The 20380-nt window shown below is 46.2% G+C and overlaps 1 protein-coding gene across 1 annotated transcript in view; it reads right to left on the bottom strand.

Moving 5' to 3' along the window:
* Heg1 (heart development protein with EGF like domains 1) overlaps positions 1 to 20380 on the bottom strand; it is an 85622-nt gene that overhangs the window by 43471 nt on the left and 21771 nt on the right. Inside the window, exons 2-7 of the mRNA XM_034514971.2 lie at positions 20020 to 20307; positions 16787 to 17086; positions 7813 to 8151; positions 6624 to 6968; positions 2468 to 2692; positions 551 to 1870 (exon numbers count right to left, since the gene is read on the bottom strand). Of these exons, the coding sequence (XP_034370862.1) occupies positions 551 to 1870; positions 2468 to 2692; positions 6624 to 6968; positions 7813 to 8151; positions 16787 to 17086; positions 20020 to 20307 (2817 nt within the window). The remainder of the gene's footprint in view (positions 1 to 550; positions 1871 to 2467; positions 2693 to 6623; positions 6969 to 7812; positions 8152 to 16786; positions 17087 to 20019; positions 20308 to 20380) is intronic.

The following is a 20380-nucleotide window of genomic DNA, read 5'->3' as shown; positions in this document are numbered from 1 at the left end:
GGCCTCGAACTCAGAAATCCGCCTGCCTCTGCCTCCCAAGTGCTGGGATTAAAGGCGTGCGCCACCACCGCCCGGCCACCTAAAGCTTCTTTTATCTTATGTGGTGCCTGAGAACCTGTGGGAGACTGTGTGTGTTCTAGGCAAGTGTTCTGCTGACATTCTGCATCCTAGCCCTGTGAAAGTTGCTTCTCCACTGTCCAAACCCACATCTATGCCTCTCAAAGACCTTAGATGAGTTAAAGACACACTTGAAACGCTTGGACAATTACAGGCTACAGTTATATCTTCTATGCATGTCACACATAAAAAGCGCCAAAGTGTCCTCTCTCCTCGTTCTTCAGAAAGAATCACGTAACTTGGGGGCTATGAGGAGAACATTAGGCCCACGCTGCCCATACTTCATGCTTTGTACTTCAGTGGGAGTCATTCTGGGTCATAAAACAGTCCCAGATACTAGCCATGTCTACACATTCACACAAGCCACAAGCCCCTTGTAGCTCTAATATTGGACAGGGCCTAGTGGTCAATGTGTTTGTAAGATGCACTTTACCTGGGGTTAGAGGTGACAGTGCTGTTGGTGACTGTGGGGTGCTCTGGGCAGCAAAGGTGGAATATCTGGACGTCAACATTTCAGCTGTAGAAACTTCTGTAGTTTGAGGTGAAGAAAGTCTAAGAAAATGTGAAACCGGGCTGGACTCTTCCACATGGCCGAGCTCCGTGGCCATTTCTTCTGCTGGCCTGATTGAAGTGGTTGGAGGGATTGGCTGAGTGGTAGGCGCCATGTGCTCCCGGTTCCCTTCTGTGGTGATGGCCCCTTCAGTTGAGATTTGTGGCACTAGAATTTCAGGATTGGTTGGGAGGTGTTTCTGCGGGGTAGTGTGTACAACAACATCTGGAGTCAAAGATTCTACACGTGACAGGGTGCTGGGACTGGTCACAGGAGAGTTAGTTGTCTGGGGCATGGCAGGTGTCAAAGCTGGAGACATCTGGGCTAAGCTGGTGCTTGTGGCTGGAAGGACTGGCTCGGTGGAGAACCCTATAAAGGCTGGGGACCAAGGGGTTCCTGGAGGAAGGCTCACCGTTACTGCTTTGGTAGAGTCTGTGGGCGGAGACACCAAGCTTGGTGACTTAGCTTCTGTGATGGGTTTCTCTTGCTGAGGGGTGCTCTGGTTCTTGGGATCTGCTGTTTGGTTGCTGGGGACCAATGCTACGGCTGATACCGTTGTTGACATTTGGACTGAAGTCACTCGTGGCTCCCTTGCCCTGTGAGGAACTAGGGTAGAAGATGGATGTGGGAAGGTTGTTTGTGAGACAGAATGTGGGGCAAGAGTGGACACCATTAAGGAGACCGGTGAAGGTGACGGTGAGGATGTGGCTGTCTCAGAGGTAGACTTTAGCTGCTGTGTGGGAGACCTGGTTGACGACGGTAAGGCTGATGAGAACGGCTGGGGTTGCGACGGTGAGGGCAGAGCTGAAGGCACTCCTGAATCAGATGGGTCCTCAACAGATTTGGTACTGGTATCAAGAACCAAGGTGTTTGGCATATTAGCGGTGGATGTGTAGGTTGGAAGGCTGGATGTATGCAGAACCGGTGACTCAGTGGAAGACTGAGCAGGGTCGCCATCGTAGGAGGATATGCTACTTTGTTTAGGCTGAGCCTGAGGAGAGTCCGAGTGTAGGGAGTCTGAGATCTTAGCGGAAGAGGTTGAACTCTCGCTGGCTTCCGGGTAGGAAGTGTTATCTGTAATGGACAGTAGCGTCCGTTCTCCCTTGGTGAAAGTAGATGGAACGTAGGCGTGGTCCGTGTGGTCGCTGGAAGTCCTTTGTCTTGCATCTGAGCCGTGCTCTTGAGTGGAGCTAAGTCCGGTGACTGCAAACAGAAACGACAAGGTTGAGTCAAGGAGTCTTTGAAACAAGCACTGGAAAATACTCTTTGTGTCTTATCCGTGACCTTAAGTGAGGAAGATACTGTCTGAGAGGCGATTTCTCGTGGCCAGCACTCTGAGTGAAGATGACAGAGGAAGGCTAAAATAGGGTCACTCAGAGAAGGTCCTCCCTCCCCCTGTGAAGAGCAGCGAGAAGTGGGGATCAGGAGCCTAAAAATAGGAAATGTTTCCAAAGCCCTTCCTCATGCCCCGTTCTAATAAAAACAAATTGCCGTTGAAAACCTCCCCAGATCCCAAACAGTAATTGCCATTATCAAATGGAAAACGAAATCCGCTCCCAACTTTCCACTCTGTATAATGAGGTATTTCTTCCCGGGAGACGGCCTTCAACAGTTACTGCTATCCTTTATTTTAAACCCCTCAAGCAGATGTCATCCCATATACCTCAAGCAAGCATGAGAGGGACGGGAGAACCCAGAAAGTTCTTTTCCTAATAAGCAGTAAGCTACTTTTTGAGTTGCCAGCCAACTTAACATCCCAGGACTGCCGGTCAGTCTACAGACAGCCGTGGGAAGACACACCTCCGAGGGTTGGTGCCCGGGACAGCAGGCCAGCATGCTCCGTCACGTTCCCGTTCTCACGTGGAGTGGGGCGCGCAGGGTGGGTCGCTGCATGGGAGAGGTCAAGGGACCGCAGCGTGCGCTCCCCGCTCCGGGTGAACATTGCAGATGTGTGAGGTGCGCGCGCCCCGGAAGTGCTGTCCGTCAGATCTGAGCTGTCACTCAACACTGCACCATCTTCCGGAGCTGTAGGCAAGAAAGCGCAGGTAAACGCAGGGACAGGACTTTAGCCTCACATTGGATCCCAGAGGCTTCCCCAGGCTCATTCTCAGTGGCCAGAGGGTTGATACCTCTGTTCAGGTGTCATGAATTCACTGTAAGGATATTACTCCAGACAAAGGATCCAGAATACTGGATTTCTGCTCGGTGATGAAAGATAACAATCAGAGTTGTATCAGTGAAGTTGGTGGCAAGTTAAGGGCGGTGCCTGTGGAATGTCAGTCATCATGGATCAAAAAATAGCATGGATACTTATGGACAGTGATGGTGCACTCAGGAGGCAGAGGCAGGTGAATCTCCGAGTTCGAGGCCAGACTGATCTACAAGTGCCCTTAGCCACTGAGTCATCTCTCCAGACCCTTTATTTTTATATTTAAATTATGTGACTGTGGATTTGGAAACATGAGTGCAGTACCCACAGTGGTCAGAGAGGGCGTGAGATCCCCAGGACTTATAGTTGGTTGTGAGCCATTTGATTAGGGTGATGGAAAAAGAACTCAGGTCTTCTGCAATAGTGGTATGCATTCAACTGCCGAGTGCCATCTCTGTAGCCCCATTAACCATCCCTAAGTCACTATTAGTGTTAATGGATGCTTCTCTCCTCTCTCTCTCTCTCTCTCTCTCTCTCTCTCTCTCTCTCTCTGGGCACAGAGAAGAACCTTCAACAGGAAAGGAGTATGCAGACAGGACATCAGTGATCCAGAGCAACAGTAAGCAGGAACCACAAAGGTGACTTAAGGCATGCTGAAGGACTTGGGAGATACCTGGGAGCTGAGCCACCCAGTATGGGTGCAAGAGGCCCAACTCTTAAATTTGTGGGCCACAAAATTGGAATTTTGTGGGCAAAGAGGAAAAGATGTTGACTGAGAGATCGTGTATCCTCTGCAAGTAAAATTTAGGCAGGCAAACAGTCACATCAGGGTGAGAGGCTGATGATAGACACATCATAGCCTGAAGCAGCTGAGTTTGAACCTAGCAAGGGGGCAGACTGAGAACTTAGCCAAGGCAGGTGTTATAATTAGTCAGCTTTGGCTGATTCAGAGTCAAAGGGAGAAAGTATTATACGAATCCATAGTGAGATCATTTCAGGAATGAGGCTACTCCTTAACTAGTTTTTTTTTTAAAAGGATTTAAAAATTATGCGTATGCGAATGTATATTTATGTGCATATGGGTGCAGTTGCCCATGGAGGCCAGAAGAGGGCATCAGATAGATATTCCAGAGTTGGGAGCTGCCTGATGTGGGTGCTAGGAACCAAATTTAGGTCCTCTATAAAAGCAGCAAGTGTTCTTAATGGCCGAGCCATTCCCCACTCCCACCCCACCCCCTACAGCCCCATTGAGCATTTTCATCACACAAAGGTCTGATCGCAATGAAACCGTGTTTTCCACATGAACCAACTGAGCATTACCTGCAGAGATAAGAGTCAGGAAAACGTAAAACTATGAAACCAAAGACAGTGCTAGGGGCACATCACAGCGTCAACATGCTTGTTGCTTACTGTGTACTGGGCCTCATATTCAATCCTTACTACTCAGGGTGGGACTGGGGGAGGAACCTAGGGTCTCAGGTTGAGAAGGTAAACCTCCTAGGCCCTAAAGAGGTGAGAGTGGAAAATGATATTTCCCAGGCAAAGAAATAAAAGACTGTAAACATCTTCTCCCTACACATTTGCTCTTTAGTCTTTTCTGTCCTTTTTTGAGACAGGGTCTCACTCTGTAGCTCTGGCTGTGCTATTGCTATGTAGACCAGGATGGTCTTGAACTTAGAAATCCACCTGCTTCTGCCTCCTGAATGCTCAATTATAAGGCTTGCACAACCACACCAACCTCACACATGAGGTTGATTCTTTCACAATCAGATGCTTTTGCGTGTTACTCGTATAATAATAAGCAGTGATCTCCTCAGTGGTGGAGGTGTCAGAATTTAAATCTGTTAGAAATGTAATGAGGGGATGGAGAGATGGCTCAGAAGTTAAGAGCACTGGTTGCTCTTCCGGAGGTCCTGAGTTCAATTCCCAGCAACCACATGGTGGCTCACAACCATTTGTAATGGAATCTGATGCCTTCTTCTGGTGTGTCTGAAAACAGCTATAGTATACTCATATACATAAAATAAATAAATCTTTAAAAAAAAGAAATGTAATGACAAGCATGGTCACTTTAACCAGCACCTACATTATGATGAGAAAACTACTGGGAATTATTTTCAAAAATTACTCAAAAGCATATTTAGATAGCCCAAAGAACAAAACAAAGTAAAACAAACAACAACAAAACAAATGTTCTAAAATGTTCCCATTAGACTTCACCAAAATTAAAAACTTTCATGCTCCAATAATACCATCAAAAAGCAAAAATGATAATGGGCTACAGAGATGGCTCAGTGGTTAAAAGCACTGGCTGTTCTTCCAGAGGACCTGGGTTCAATTCCTGGAACCCACATGGCAGCTCACAACTGTCTGTAACTCCAGGTCCAAGGGATCTGACACATGTACATAGATGCAGGTGAAACACTAATGCACATAAAATAAAAATAAATAAATTTTTAAAAAAGTAAAAATGCCAAGCAGTGGTGGCACACGCCTTTAATCCCAGCACTTGGGAGGCAGAGGCAGGTGGATTTCTGAGTTCGAGGCCAGCCTGGTCTACAGAGTGAGTTCCAGGACAGCCAGGGCTATACAGAGAAACCCTGTCTCAAAAAACTAACTAACTAACTAACTAGTAAAAAGTAAAAACAACAAAGTACAGAACAAGAGAAAGTGCACTGATTATATATATCAGAAGGGACTAGTGTCCAGAATATTAAAACAAAACAAAACACCTTATACTCAATGGGAAAAGTGATAGCTTAACTTTAAAATAGTCAAAATATTCAAATAGGCATCTTCAAAGAAGTCACACACCTGGGCAATTACTACATGAATAGATATTCATTGTCACTAGTATAACAAACTGAGAATTGTACCACTCTCTCTATGTACACACACACACACACACACACACACACACACACACACACACACACACACACATTCACTTTGGAAAATAGTTTGGTGGTTTCTCGAAAACTTAAAAAGGATACTAGTCTATAACTTGGTAATTCCAAAACAGCATGTATCTACACAAAATGTGTCCCTGAACAATCACAGGGACACTGTAAATAGTAATGCATCCCTGACAGAGCACTACTCAGAAGTACAGATACTTGCTTGATGAGCCGAGGCCATCTGAATTAAATACACAAAAGGCCATATGTAGTATAATGGTTTCTACAGGAAATATCCCAAAGTTCTGTCATGGGAAGGTATTGGGTTTGAGACAGGCTGTACTATGGTGGGTGCAGACACAGAAGACCCTGAGTTCTATGTGAGAGAAGAGGAAGTGGCACCAGAGGCTCCTTACATGTGGGGCCGGGGAGGTGGCTCAGTCAACAAAGCTCTTGCTGTGTAGGCACAAGGAGCTGACATCGGAAGCAGAGCATGGCAGCATGCTCCTATAAGCTTCACACTAGGAACAAGTAGACAGCCTTATTTAGTTAGTGAGTTCCAATCCTAAGTGAGAGATTCGTCTCCAAAATAAAGTAGATAGCTTCTGAGGAACAATACAGGAGGTTGACTGGCCTCCATTTGCATCTGTGCACTTGTGAACCTGCACACGCATGCGCGCGCGCGCGCGCACACACACACACACACACACACACACAAAACACACACCATAGAAGAACAATTGAGATGTACCAGACAAAAATGATGGAGCATGTGTGCATGTTTGCATTAACCAGCTAGGAGAATGGCCTGGAAATAGTAAAATTCTTTTCCTAAAGCATGCTTTGGTAGATGGAAGGATCAGACACATCCTAAGACCCTGTGCTGTGTTTCCATACACTAAGAACTCACTTGAATGCCCTCTGTGAGGTGCTGAGGAATCCAGACTTTCGGAGGAAGATGTAGATAAAGAAGATGAAGACTCTGCGTAACTCCTCCCACCCACCCCCGAGTCACTGCCTCGGGGCTGTTGTGCAGCTTGTGAGGACTGAGTCAAACCCCAAGTGTCCACAGCTTCTGTATGCAAAGCTGAGCTTTCTGCTGCGTCTGTAGATGTTTTATTCTTGGCAGGAAACCATCGTCCTGTGCTCTCTCCACCACCAATGGAGGGGTCTGACCTAAACACAGTCTCAGTCAGCGGCATGGCACTTCCATTTCCTGCTTCTGAGCTGCTGGTAAGCTGATGTCCTCCGAAGGCTGTAAGATATCACAGGGGGAAAGGCCGTTAGTGGACCTGGAAAAGATGCTTGACAACTAAGATGTCCTCTCTCAGGCAAGCTTCCTTTGCCAAGGAGCCTTGAACAGAGTTCATATGGGTCGCCCTACATGCATCTGACCGTCATGTTGCAAATTTTTCTAAAATTATTGGATGTCAGCAACATTGTAATCATAAAAATAAAGGCTGGTGAACAGGAGACTTGTGAACAGCATACACAAACAGCAGTTTATAGCTTGGGAGTTTCTCTCTGTCCCTTGAGAAAGTAGCTCAAGGGAGGAGTCATTACATCTAGCAAGTTCAATGGTATAAACATCATAGGTAGGGCATCCCCGCCCCCCAAAAAACAGCTGGAGTATTAATAAACATTTTTCTACTTCTAATGCATAGTAAAATAAACTATAAAAGTAAGCCAAACTATGAATTTGGGAAATATCTTTATGTCTGACAACTTATTTAAAAAGATGGTCTATACACAAAATCACCGAATACAGATACAAAGGGCAGGCCAGGTCTCCCTTTGAAGATGACATTATAGAATGAAGAGAATATGGAGCAGCCGTGTGAGAGCCCCAAGGCTGAGGTCTCCATTCTGCTGAGTGATTTAAGAAGTTGTGCTTGCTTTACTTAGCCCCTCCTCCAAGTCTTGGTGTTCTCTTCTTAGGGAGGGCGCTTGATCACACCCAAAGACAAAAAAGCTGACAGAGGATCTGGTGTCACCAAAGTCACATATCCCTTCAGAAACTGCAAATGGTCTTAAAGAGGCTCCCTCAGGACAACCAACTATATAAAATGTCCATGGTCAAATCAAGGTAGATTACTCACGGGGGGCATCACTTTGCCAGTGTATAGATGGAAGTCTGTATCCATTTTCTGTAGACAGCTCAGTGCCTTCCCCATCTCCCAGACGCTCAGTGAGTCCACTGTTTGTCCTTGAGTCCTTCACAGAGGGCGAAGAGTGGACTGACATTGAAGTTATAGCTAGTCTGGAGTGCTCAGGGAAACCCTCTGTCTCATTTGCAGGTTCCACATCGACAGGCAGAGACCGCAGTGTTCTTGGGACACCATTCGTGAACGTGTCCGTGACAAGCATGCTCTTTGTCTGAGTGAGTGATGGGTTTTGGAGTGCAGTGAAGTTATTACCATTCTTTATACTTCCAGAAGCTAAGACAGAAGAAGAACATGCTTCAAAACTACTTGAATGGTGAAGAAAATCAGGATTCTATTTAGGTATAAATAATGCTTATTCCATTTGATACGAGTATTTTAATATGATTGACATAATAGACATTTGTATCACATTGATACAAATCACCCTCCTTTTCTCTCTCCTCAGCAGTTCTGAGCCTCACAGGGCTGGTTACAGTCAGATCCCTCACCATGCACAAATTACGTTTTCTATAGGTGCTAAAAGGCGGATATGAGAAACCCAGACGAAGGTAAAACATCAACTTGTTTTGTATAGAGGAACTGCATTTCATAGCGTAGGAAACCCACAGTATAGGCCACCGTGATAGTACAGGCTGTTGCTGCCGGTTTGTTTTTAGCTATGTAATCCTTTTGTTCAAATGCTATCATAGACTAAAATCCAGTCAACACCATGAATCGGGGTTGAGCCAGTGCAGAGTGTGCAACCCCTCAGTCAGCCCCGGGGCTCTGCAGAACACAGCCAAGGCACTACTGGCTTAGAACAGTGGTTCCCAACCCCAAAGGGTCTTGATTATCCCCTAAATCATGGTCAGCATAAAGCTTACGCTTTGAAAGACCATTCAAACAACATACATCAGCTGAACTACTAACCCACAGGAGAATGTATTATTGTTCCAGGAATTTTATTTAATTTCACCTAAAAGCAGACAAATTCCATTACTGTAGTTAGTTACTAAGTCTCACTACCTAGAGAGAACCATCTTCAAACCATCATAGCACTCTAGGGAGCACTCTAGAAATGAAAAACCCTAGGCTGGGGACAATTTGTTTTTTGTTTTTCTGATCAGTAAAATGGATGGAAGTCCTTGGATAAGTCCTTGGATGGAAGTCTCTTGGTCAAGAGCCTCAGGAAATTATATATATATATATATATATATATATATATATATGAATGAAATATACCACAGGTTGCTCCTCATCACGGTAGCACAGCTGAGAGTGTCCTTCCAGAGGGAAACTTTCCAAGGGAACTTGAGAACTGACCATTAGCCAGGTAGTAGTGGCACAAGCATTTAATCCCAGCACTCAGGAGGATCTTAGAGTTCGAGGCCAGCCTGCTCTTCACAGTGAGTTCCAGGACAGCAAAGGCTACACAGTGAAACCCTGTTTGTTTGTTGAAACAAACAAACGAACAAACAAAACCCAAATAAAAACAAACAAACAAAAGTAAAAATACAAAAATAAAACCAAACTGACTTCCACAAGGCACCTTAAAGCCTTAAAGCCCTAACACCAAAGGGCTGCGGCCGTATCTCAGTGGTAGGGAGCTTATTCAGCATGACCAGGCCGTGTTCAAACCCAGCACCACAAGATATTCTCATTACAGCCAAGAATAAAGTTCGGGAAAGCTGGAGAACAAAATGATGGCAGGCAAGGAAAGAAGGTGAGTTCTTTCTTTTTCCCACATGAAGCTAACAGTAACAAAGAACCATCTATACCCCTACCATGAAAGGCTTCAGCTGTTAATCACAGCTCTGAAAAAGGAAAAAAAAAAGCTGCTATTATATTACAGTTCTTTGAAGACCAGTCTCATGTGCAGTCGTGGCCAAAAGCACAAACAGATTTTAGACACTGAGAGAAAGTATGGGGAAGTGGGGGCTGGAGAGATGGCTCAGCAGTTAAGGGCACTGGTTGCTCTTCCAGAGGACCCAGGTTAAATTCCTAGCACCCACATGGCAGCTCACAACTGTCTGTAATTCCAGTTCCAGAGGATCTGAAACACATACAGGCAAAACACCAGTGCACATAACAATAAAAAAGTCATTAAAAATTAGATAGATAGATGATAGATAGATGGATGGATGGATGGATGGATGGATGATAGAGTATAGAAAGAAAAGGTTTCTTTTGTGCAAATCCATGAACTCCTGACAGTGGGAGTACAGCCTGCTGCTCTAATTACTGGAGCTTAATGAGAGCAGACGCAGGTGCAGGCTATCCACAGAGACAGTGGGTGCAAAGGCATCCAGCCTTGCTGGAACACAAACAAAAAACAAAACCACAGGACTGGAGAAATGGCTCAGTGGTTAAAAGCACTAACTGCTGTCCCAGAGGGAGCCCTGTTCAATTCCCAGCACCAACATGGCAGCTCACAGCCATCTGTAACTCCAAGATCTGACACCCTCATACAGGCAAAACACCAATGCACATAAAATAAAAGTTAAAAAAAAAAACCAAAAACCATAAAGCACTTTGGGAAGCAGAGAATGGGGGAATTGGATTTGGTCAAAATACATTATATGCATATATGAAGTTTGTAAACAATAAAAAGAAAAGTTGTCATGCGCTAAAACAAGAACCACTTTTGTCTAAGAAAGGAGTGATAGAGAGGTGGATATGTTCCATAAATGGTCTACAAATTACTTTAAAGACATTTTTATTTCTAATCAACTACATTATGTCATTTGTTCAATATTCCCATCAAGGCACAGTGGTGGCAGGTAGACAGGACTTGATAATTAGGAGTGCGTGTTGCTCCTTCAGAGGACCTGCACTTGGTTGGCAGCACTCACACTGGGCGGCTCACAGCTGCCTGTGGCTCTGGCTCCAGAGATCCCAACACCTTCTTCCTGCCCCTGAGGGCACCTTTATTCATGTTCAAAACCTACAGACAGGGGTGCATAGCACATGCTGCACGCACGCACGCACGCATACACGCACACTTACAAATAAAACCTTAAAGACAAAACCCACTATGATGACTATATTGGATTCACTTTGAAAAACCCAGATCTGCCATTTTGGTAGTGTTAGCAAAGAAATGGCCACAGAGATACAATCACAAAATTCACAAATGCTGAGTCGCAAAGGAACGCAGTGGTGGTGCACGCCTTTAATCCCAGCACTTAGGAGGCAGAGGCAGGCAGATTTCTGAGTTCGAGGCCAGCCTGGTCTACAGAGTGAGTTCCAGGACAGCCAGGGCTACACAGAGAAACCTTGTCTCAAAAAACAAAAACAACAACAAAAAAAGGAACGCAGCTCCACTCCCCTGGCCTAAGGACTGTGCAGCCCACGGCCATCCAACCTCATCATACCCTGGTTGGGCGTGACAGCACATGCTGTAACCTTAGGAGGCTGAGGCAGAAAGGTCATGAGCTGGAAGCCAGTTTGGTCTACACAGCAAGTTCCAGGCCCACCTCAACTACAGAGTAAAACCTGTCCCAACAAAACAAAACAGTGATCCTCAAGTAAGCAATTGCAACGCCCCCAGGCATTGTGCTATTTCCCTGATTGACAGTTTCATTTAATCCTCACAGTAAAGCAACCAAACGTGTGTAAACACTTCTGCAAAGCCTCTACATAAAAAGAGAATGCTTGAGCCTGGCAGTGGTGGCATACGCCTTTTGTCCTAGCACTCGGGAGGCAGAAGCAGGAGGATCTCTGTGAGTTCGAGGCCAGTCTGGTCTACAGAGGGAGTTCTAGGACAGCCAGAGCTACACAGAGAAATCTTGTCTTGAAAAAGGGATCAGGGGATGCTTGCTTAATTTGTCCATAGGCACTGCTTATGATCCTACACGGACCCTGCGGCACTAGCTAGAAGGAAACCCACTACGTTCCTAACCAGCAGGCTAGCGTTAGAAAAATGGGAAACCTTCTGACTTTGAACCTCAGAAAAGGCAAAAATAAATAGAAAATTAAAAAGAAGGAAGGAAAGATGGGTGGATGGATGAATGGATGGATCTGATATAGTGACTATCTGGTAAGATGACTCAGCAGTGAAGGCCCTTGTCACCAAAGCTGACAAGAGTTCAATCCTGTGTCCCAAGGTTGGGAGGAGAAGAACTGAGTTCTTCAAGTTGCCCCCTGGCTCCTACACACTGTGACACATATGCACTCCCCTACACTAATAAACATTTTTAAATAAAAATTTAAAAAAATTGGAATTCCACCCACTGGGACAAGGCCTGAGCTAAGTTCCTAGTCTTTGTAACAGGTCACAGGGGGAACAGCTGCTTACCTGGTGTGAGCACGTGTCACTTTCTGTCACAGGACAAAACCCCAGAGCCTAAAGCATCCTTGGGGTCTCATTGCTCAACCTTGACAGCTATCCAGCATTTCCCAGAAGTAAAGCTGAGGCAGCTGATATTACAGTAAGGAGACTAAACCCAAAATCCTTCAAGTCGTTTCTGTTCTCTCCCTTCACAAAGTGACATCACCACAAAGCAATTTACCTGGACCGCATCAGCTCAGCTGCCCACAGGAAAGACTCCCATAAGCCAAAATCCATCATTACACCTCAGTGATCCCTGAGTCTACAAAATGTCACCTTCAAAGAACATCAGCCCAAGTCTCACAAACCTGCAATTGAAAGCAGTTTCTATTATGATCTTCAGCATCCCATACATAAATATTCCTCTTGGAATCACTGCCCGCTGCCTAGAGGCTAAACCATATGCTGACAGCAATCTCACGCTCCACCCAGCTTCCTTTGTGCCCCCATTTCCAGGAAGCTCATACTAAATTTAGTCCCGAATTGTAGTCACTCTCACACAATTCAACATACACATTTGTGCTTTTAGAAGAGAGCTTCCTCCCCGCCCTCCTCGAGGGGCAGGGCCACTTGTTGCTTTGTTTATAGCCCCGCCCCCACACCAGGACAAGCAGTCAAAGAGACCAATGGAAAGTCTAGAGAGGCAGAGAGCAGGAGGTGGTCGACAGCAAAGCCTCATTTTGCAGTCCCCTGGTTCATCTTCCTGAGCCTGCTTTGGTGCTGTAAGATACAGATTCTATTCAGACACAGATGAACCCCTGGCTGTCCAGGATGTGGAAGAGGCTGAACAGTGTGCTCTGGTCTGTGTTCTATTGCTGTAATAAAATACCAAGAGCAACTCGGGAAAGAAAGAAAGAAAGTTTATTTTATTTTATTGTAAAGTTCTAGGTAAAAGTCCATCTTTGAAGTAGACTCATGGAGGGATGCTACTTACTGGCTTGCTCAACATGCTTGCATGCTTGCTTGCTTGCTTGCTTGCTTGCTTGCTTCCTTTCTTTTTTAAAAGATTGTATTTATTTTATGTATCTGAGTACACTGTATCTGTCTTCAGACACATCAGAAGAGGGCATCGGATCCCATTACAGATGGTTGTGAGCCACTGTGTGGTTGCTGGGAACTGAACTCAGGACATCTGGAATTGCAGTCAGTGCTTTTAACCACTGAGCCACCTCTCCAGTCTCTCAGCCTGCTTTCTTACAGAACAAGGACCCACAAAAAAAAAAAAGTGCCCACAAATTTGCCCCACAGGACAATCAGACAGAACTATTTTCTCAATTAAGGGTTTCTCTTCTCAGATAACCCTAGTTTGTGTCAAGTTGGCAAAAACACAACCAGCACCACACACTTGTATACCTAGGTGGCAGTAAAGGAGGCCCAGATGAGACAGTTGAGTATGTAGAGATCATCACATGCTGCCACCTTTCAGATGGAAAGAACCTTCCACCATGCCCTTAGTTTGTCATCTGTAGGCACACCCCCTGAGGGACATTACAGACCTGACTGTTAAGTGTTGGGCTTTCCCCCCGGTCACACTGCTAGAAAACCCACAAACTCTTCCCCTGAGCCAGGACTCCATTGCTTGTCCTTGTTCAATGAGCAGCCTGGCGAGGCAGGCTGACTCCAATTCTGCCTTGGCAGGTCCTGCTAGCCCTCCATAGGCATTCCTGGCTACATACTTGAAACTCCTGTGTCAGTCACAGACTCAGAAAGGGTTAGTAGAATCTCATGATGTCCATTCAGTAGAAGGAGAGGTAGATAGAACTTGCTGGGTAGGCTAGAAGGTGCCACGCTAGCTTTAAAAACAGAGCAGAGGTTTGTTTCCTCATTGGCTTCAGGCACTTGCTGGGGTATGCCCTCTGTACTAAGGTTTTCTTTAATAAGCACTTCAGAGGGCAGTCTGACATCACCTACAGCTGAATACCTAGGTCACTAAGGAAGAGAAATCCTTAGTAAGAGTCAAGGACTATGAAAGTCAGCAAAACTGCAAACATTAGGAATGGAAGGTTCACCAGGCAGTGGTGGCGAACGCCTTTAATCCCAGCACTTGGGAGGCAGAGGCAGGCAGATTTCTGAGTTCGAGGCCAGCCTGGTCTACAGAGTGAGTTCTAGGAACCCTGTCTCGAAAAACCAAAAAGAAAAAAGAAAAAAGAAATGGAAGGTTCTAAAACAGCAGTTCTCAACCTGTGGGTCTCAACCTCTTTGGGGGGGGGTCAAATGATTTTTTCACAGGGGTCACCTAAGACCATCAGAAAACAGAGATATTTACATTATAATTTATAACAGTAGAAAAATTAGTTATGAAGTACAATGAAATAATTTTATGGTTGGAGGACACCACAACACGAAGAACTGTATTAAAGGGTTGCAGCATTAGGACGGTTGAGAACAACTGATTTAGGACAACCACCCAAAGAGTGAGGGTCAGCACTTGAGAGGCAGATGAGGGTCTGTTGCCTTTTAGCCTGAAACATACAGAAGAAGAGAATCCGGCCCAGTAAAGTTAGAAACATGGATTCATTTCAAATATACCACAGTACTAGGTGTCATGTATACGAGTAACATCAAATGACCCTGACCAGAGTCACAGTGGCCATTCCTTGGAAATGCAGAGCTGTCTGCAATCACCAAGCCACAGAACCCAAGGCCACACAGCATCACTGTATGTATGTTTTTGTGTGAATGTACAGAAGAAAACATCTGACCCTCTGGACCTCAACTTACAGACACTGTGACTTTAGTGCCACTTGATATGGATGCTGGGAACTGAACTCGGGTCCACTAGAAGAGCAGGAAGGACTCTTAACCACTGAGCTTCTCTCCAGGCCACTTACAAATAATCTTAAAGAGCAATCTCCTACAAACATGAACCATGAATTCTGCCCACACCCCAGCAGCAGGGAAGTGCACACTAAGCCTAGGCAAGAAGACTGGTTCCAGAGGAGACCTCTGGGCTCAGTCTTTGCTTTGATGACATAAACACAAACTTCCAGTTTTGCAAAGTACTTTAAAAAAAAAAACATGACGTCATGGTTGAGGAAGTGGAACATGACCCCCACCTCAAGCTGAGGAGCTATTGATAGTTGATGGTAGCTACAGGAGGAAGAGCTGGTTTCTTTGAGGAGATGTGGTCCCTGGTAGGTTGACCATGTGCCAATGGATGGCCTCACACCCATGGATTTCTGAGCAGCAAGGACTGGATGCATAGGGAGGAAGGGAGGGAGGGAGGGATGGAGGGAGGGACGGAGGGACGGAGGGACTGAAGGAGGGAGGGAGGCCATGAAGGTATAATGTGATGAAAATCTGGGAGGAGTTGGAGGAGCTGGACAGTGGTTATGGGGAGGCTGAGCATGATTGAAATACACTGTATGCATGCATGGAATTCCCCAAGAATAAACAGAAAGCTATATGTATTTAAGAAACTAAAAACAAACCAACTCCCCGCCCCTAACTGACTCAAAAGGCTTTTCTTTCTTTTTTTTTTCTAAGATTTATTTATTTGCTTTATGTATATGAGTACATTATAGCCATCTTCAGACACACCAGAAGAGGGCATCAGATCCCATTACAGATGGCTATGAGCCACCATGTAGTTGCTGGGAATTGAACTCAGGACCTCTGGAAGAGCAGCCAGTGCTCTTAACCTCTGAGCCATCTCTCCAGCCCTCAAAAGGCTTTTGAAAAGGGCTAATCCTGCCTCTCTGTCTGGCCTCCCATAGCCCAAGGCTAAATAAAAACAACCTTAACTGCAGGCAGAGGGGCAGTTTACAGCATCTTTTTGGCTCTGCCCCCTAGGGGATCTGTGAGCACATGTGAGCATCTCCCCCTGCCCTGCCCCAATGCTTAACTACTGAACACTGTTCTAGAAATGTCCTCAAGAGGGCTACGGTCGCTGGGCAGGTAGGCATCAGCTGACCTGGTCTGACAAGTGACTCAGTGGCTCAGAAGAAACACCAGTGGCTTACAGTACTTTAGCAGGGGCTGGTGTGTCAGAAGTGACATCACAGAATGGGACAAGACAGTTCTCTACAACCACAGGGCCTAACAAAAGCCATGCAAACACCTGTACTGTGTAAACTTTTGAAACAAAGCTGGGAAAACATACACACCTATTTTCTCAGCCAGCAAAGAAACTGCTTTTGAAAAACACACAAGCCTCAAACTGCTAATCAGACGATGTAACGGTGTCTGACTCACATTTTATTCAAGCACCCTGGCACAGGGTCTCTCTTATAAGCACACACCTCAGTCACATGTGATATTTCTTGTGTGTGTGTGTGTGTGTGTGTGTGTGTGTGTGTGTGTGTGTGTGTGTGTATAGAAAAGGTGAGAAAAGGAAAAGGGGGAGACAGGGGCGGGGACACAGCAGCTACCAGACCAGCTGATATTTTCCTCCACATACAGTTGAAGTGTGAAGCTCAATACAGAGATAAGCCGCACTTATTGTACGCAAAGCCCTTGGCACTGAAGGAATGGTTTTTAAATCATCCTTTGTTTATTGTTGCTCTCTTATCCTGACACAGCACTTGGCCACCTGGCTACACATATCCACTTGGGGTTATTTTGAGATTGGAAGGTTCAGCTGGGGACAGGAGTACTCACATGAGGGGTGGTCTGAGGGAGGAGGGAGACTCCGGGTCAAGGAGAATAGTGGCCGGGAGTCCTCCTGGTCAGATGAATTTCTCTTCTGGGAGAGCACAGTTGGCTCCCCAGGTTCCAGAGCAGGAAGGGAGGCTTGGTGGGAAACCCAGGTGCCAGCCACTTGTGTGTGCACAGTCCCTTCTTCTGGGAGCTCCCTTGTCCTCTCCAGGAAGCCTGGGGATGTTCCACTCTCTGTTTGAGAAGAAGTGGTTCTTCTTTGTGATCTGGAGCTGCTGGGTGGCTGGGGAAGGCTCTCCAAGGCTGAAAGCAGACAACAGCTGTTAAAATCCCAGCAGCGGACTTCCAAATGTCTCATTCTCTTTAGTGGGCTCAGCCTCAGATTCTATGAGATACACAGATTTCAGGCAGGAAGAACCTACCCATTCTAGGAAAAATGAAATGCAAGAGAGACCACCAACCAAAGATTTGTCTTTTGACCTCACCAATGATTGCCCCTCGGGGACAGATTATCAGTAACATAGCCAGCTGCTACTAAGCCTCAGACTATTCTGAGGTAGTTAAAATAGTGGTTTTAGTAGTGGTTAAAATATTTGAGGTGGTTGGGGGTTGAACAACCCTTTCACAGGGGCCACCTAAGACCATCAGGAAACAGATATTTACATTACAACTGATAACAGTGGCAAAATTACAGTTAGGAAGTAGCAAAGAAAATGATTTTATGGTTGAGGGTCACCACAGCATGAGGAACTGGATTAGAGGGCTGCAGCATCAGGAAGGGTGAGAACCACTGATCTACAATACAGAGATCAGTCTTGGACCGTGAGGTCTTATTCTTCACCTTCCACAAAGGGCCCCAGAATGTACCAGAATTCAACACATGCAGACTTCCCAACACTGGACAGTCAGCCAAATCAGAGACTTCTGAGCTCTACTGCCTTCATGAATAGCTTGAACACAAAATGCCTTCATACCTTTCCCTTACAGATCGGAGTGCCCCCAGTCAGACCGTCACAGGGTATGAAACCAGGGAATCACCTTCGATGGCTTCAGACTGCATCAGAGGTTCTCACCAGCTATCAACCTTCCTTCTTTTGATATGAACCTTTTTCTGTTTTGCTCACTCCGTAGACCAGGCCAGCCTCGAACTTAGAGAGATCTGCCTGCCTCTCAGGGGCTGGGATTAAAGGGATGTGCTACTGTGCCTGGCTTAAGGGTCTTTATTTTAACCTTAATTTTTGAGGTGGGGGTCTCATGTAGCATAGGCTGGCCTCAAACTCAAGGATAACTAAAAAGAATTTTTTTAATGTATTTACTTTACATTCCACTCACTAATCTCCTCCTGGTCACCCCCTCCTACAATCCTTCCCCCATGCCCCCTCTCTCTCCTTTCTAAGTAGGTGGGTGCCCCCTGGGTATACTGCCCACCCTGGCACTTCAAGTCTCTGGGAAGCTAGGGGCTTCTTCTCCCACTGAGGACAGACAAGGCAGCCAGCTAGAAGAACATAGCCCATGTACAGGCATCAGCTTTTGGGATAGCCCCTGCTCCTGATGTTTGGGACCCACATGAAGACCGAGCTGTACATCTGCTACATATGTGCGGGAGCCTAGGTCCAGCCTGCTTTTTTGTTGGTGATTCAGTTCAAGGATGACTTTAAAGAACTTTTTTAAAAAAAGATTTATTTTTAGGTGTGTGTGTGTTTATGTGTGTATACTCGTGTATGCGTGTACGTGTCTATTGGAAGCTGGAAGAGACATTGATTCCCCTGGAGCTAGAGTTACTGTGGTTGTGAGAGCTCCAGCATGGGTGCTGGGAATTGAAGATGGCTCCTCTGGAAAAGGGATTTTAGCTGTTGAGCCATCTCTCCAGCCCAGTCTTGAACTTATAATTCTCTTGCCTCCACCCGCTGAATTCCGGGAATGCACAGGTGTCCACTTGCTGAATTCTATGCTGGGGACTGAATCCAGGGCTTTGTGCCTGTTAGGTGAGCTCTCCAGCCCCTCCTTTGTTAAGACTCTTTGCTGAGCAATTCCTCATTACCTAGTCACCTGGTCAGCCAGCACCCGCTGTCTAGATGTCTACCCGATGGTTCAACTCACTTCAGGTTCCCTTTTACTCCCCTATCAGACACCTTACAGGCTGGCTGCCGGATGGCTCCTCCCTCAGACTATCACTTCGCTGTGCAAAAACCCTTCAGTGCATCAGGTAGAAACTGCCTGGCTTGCAAATATCCTGTGCCTACCCCGCACAGTGCTGTCCACCCACTGCTCTCTGTACTTTCCCAGTGAGGATGCTGGCACTGATGCCCACAGGAAACCACATGTTTTTATGTCCTTATGTCTTTGCTCACTCTAGGCACGCCATTCCTCAGCTGCAGTGCCCGCTCACCCAACATACAGATTTATGCTTTCTGCACTTGGAAACCTGCTGCCTGCTCTCCATACACTGGCTTGACTAGTCTGCCCACTATTCTCAGTGGGGGAAATTCTCCGTGAGGAGCTTCAGTTTCCAAAACCTCAAAGCAAGAAATGACATGGACTTCAGTGGACTGCTGGAAGGTCTGGGAGAGCATGCTTGCTGCTATGCAGGGTTGTGCCTGGTTAGCACTACACGTCTTGCCTTCCCTCTTAGGTTGAGCTGTACTCATAGAACTGCAAGTCCTGGACTAGAGAGATGGCTCAGTTGGTTAAGGGCACTGACTGTTCCTTCAGAGGTCCTGAGTTCAATTCCCAGCAACCACATGGTGGCTCACAACCATCTGTAATGGAATCAGATGCCCTCTTCTTGCGTGTCTGAATACAGTGACAGTGTATTCATATACATAAAATAAATAAAGAAATCTTTAAAAGAAAAATAATTGCAAGTCCTTCACTGAAGTCCTAAGCTAGCAACTGTGCAGACTGGAGCAGAAAGAACCTACCGCCCAGACTCCATTAACACAAACCTTTCTCATTCCCTGGGACACATGAGTGTGTGGCAGGATCCTGGAGAGAGGGGGTGTGGATTTAGACTGCCATGGAGAATAGGTGCCAAAGGACCAACCAGTATGTTCCACAAATCTGCATCCTCCTCCCTTTACAAGAGGGGCTCTGAGGAGGACTTACCTAATGCACCCCAGTGCATAACCTCTAAATGGACACAGTTGCTCTGGATTTGGGGGTAGAGTGGGACTGGGGCAGAGAATTTGTTTTCTAGGACTGGACATACATGAATGAGCATCAGAACACACACTCACATGACGAGCTGCTGTGGGCGGTCCATGCTGTGGTGATCTCAGGTGGGGGCTCACGGTGCAGAGCAGCGATGTCTGCTCTGACAGAAGACATGTTCCTCCAATCAGCGCTTGTCTCAGGGAGGAGAGGGGGGTTTTCTGAGGTTTCTGAGGAACTGTGGCTCATTCTGGCAGCGTGAGCTCTCACTTCCCTTCTGGAACCTGAATGGTCCTCTTGACTCTGATAAAAGGGGGTGTATCCTATGTGGGGTTCGGTGTTGTTACTTTCCGGCCAATGGTTCCTTGCTGCGGCTGAAATAACAAATGCATCACTGAAAACTCAATGGCTTTTGAAAAGTAAACCGAAAGAAACCTTCAGCACCCG

The sequence above is a fragment of the Arvicanthis niloticus genome, chromosome 12 (genome assembly GCF_011762505.2).
Source record: "Arvicanthis niloticus isolate mArvNil1 chromosome 12, mArvNil1.pat.X, whole genome shotgun sequence".
Lineage (NCBI taxonomy): Eukaryota > Metazoa > Chordata > Mammalia > Rodentia > Muridae > Arvicanthis > Arvicanthis niloticus.
Note: the sequence above shows the minus strand (reverse complement) of the source record. Positions and strands in the feature narration are given on the sequence as shown.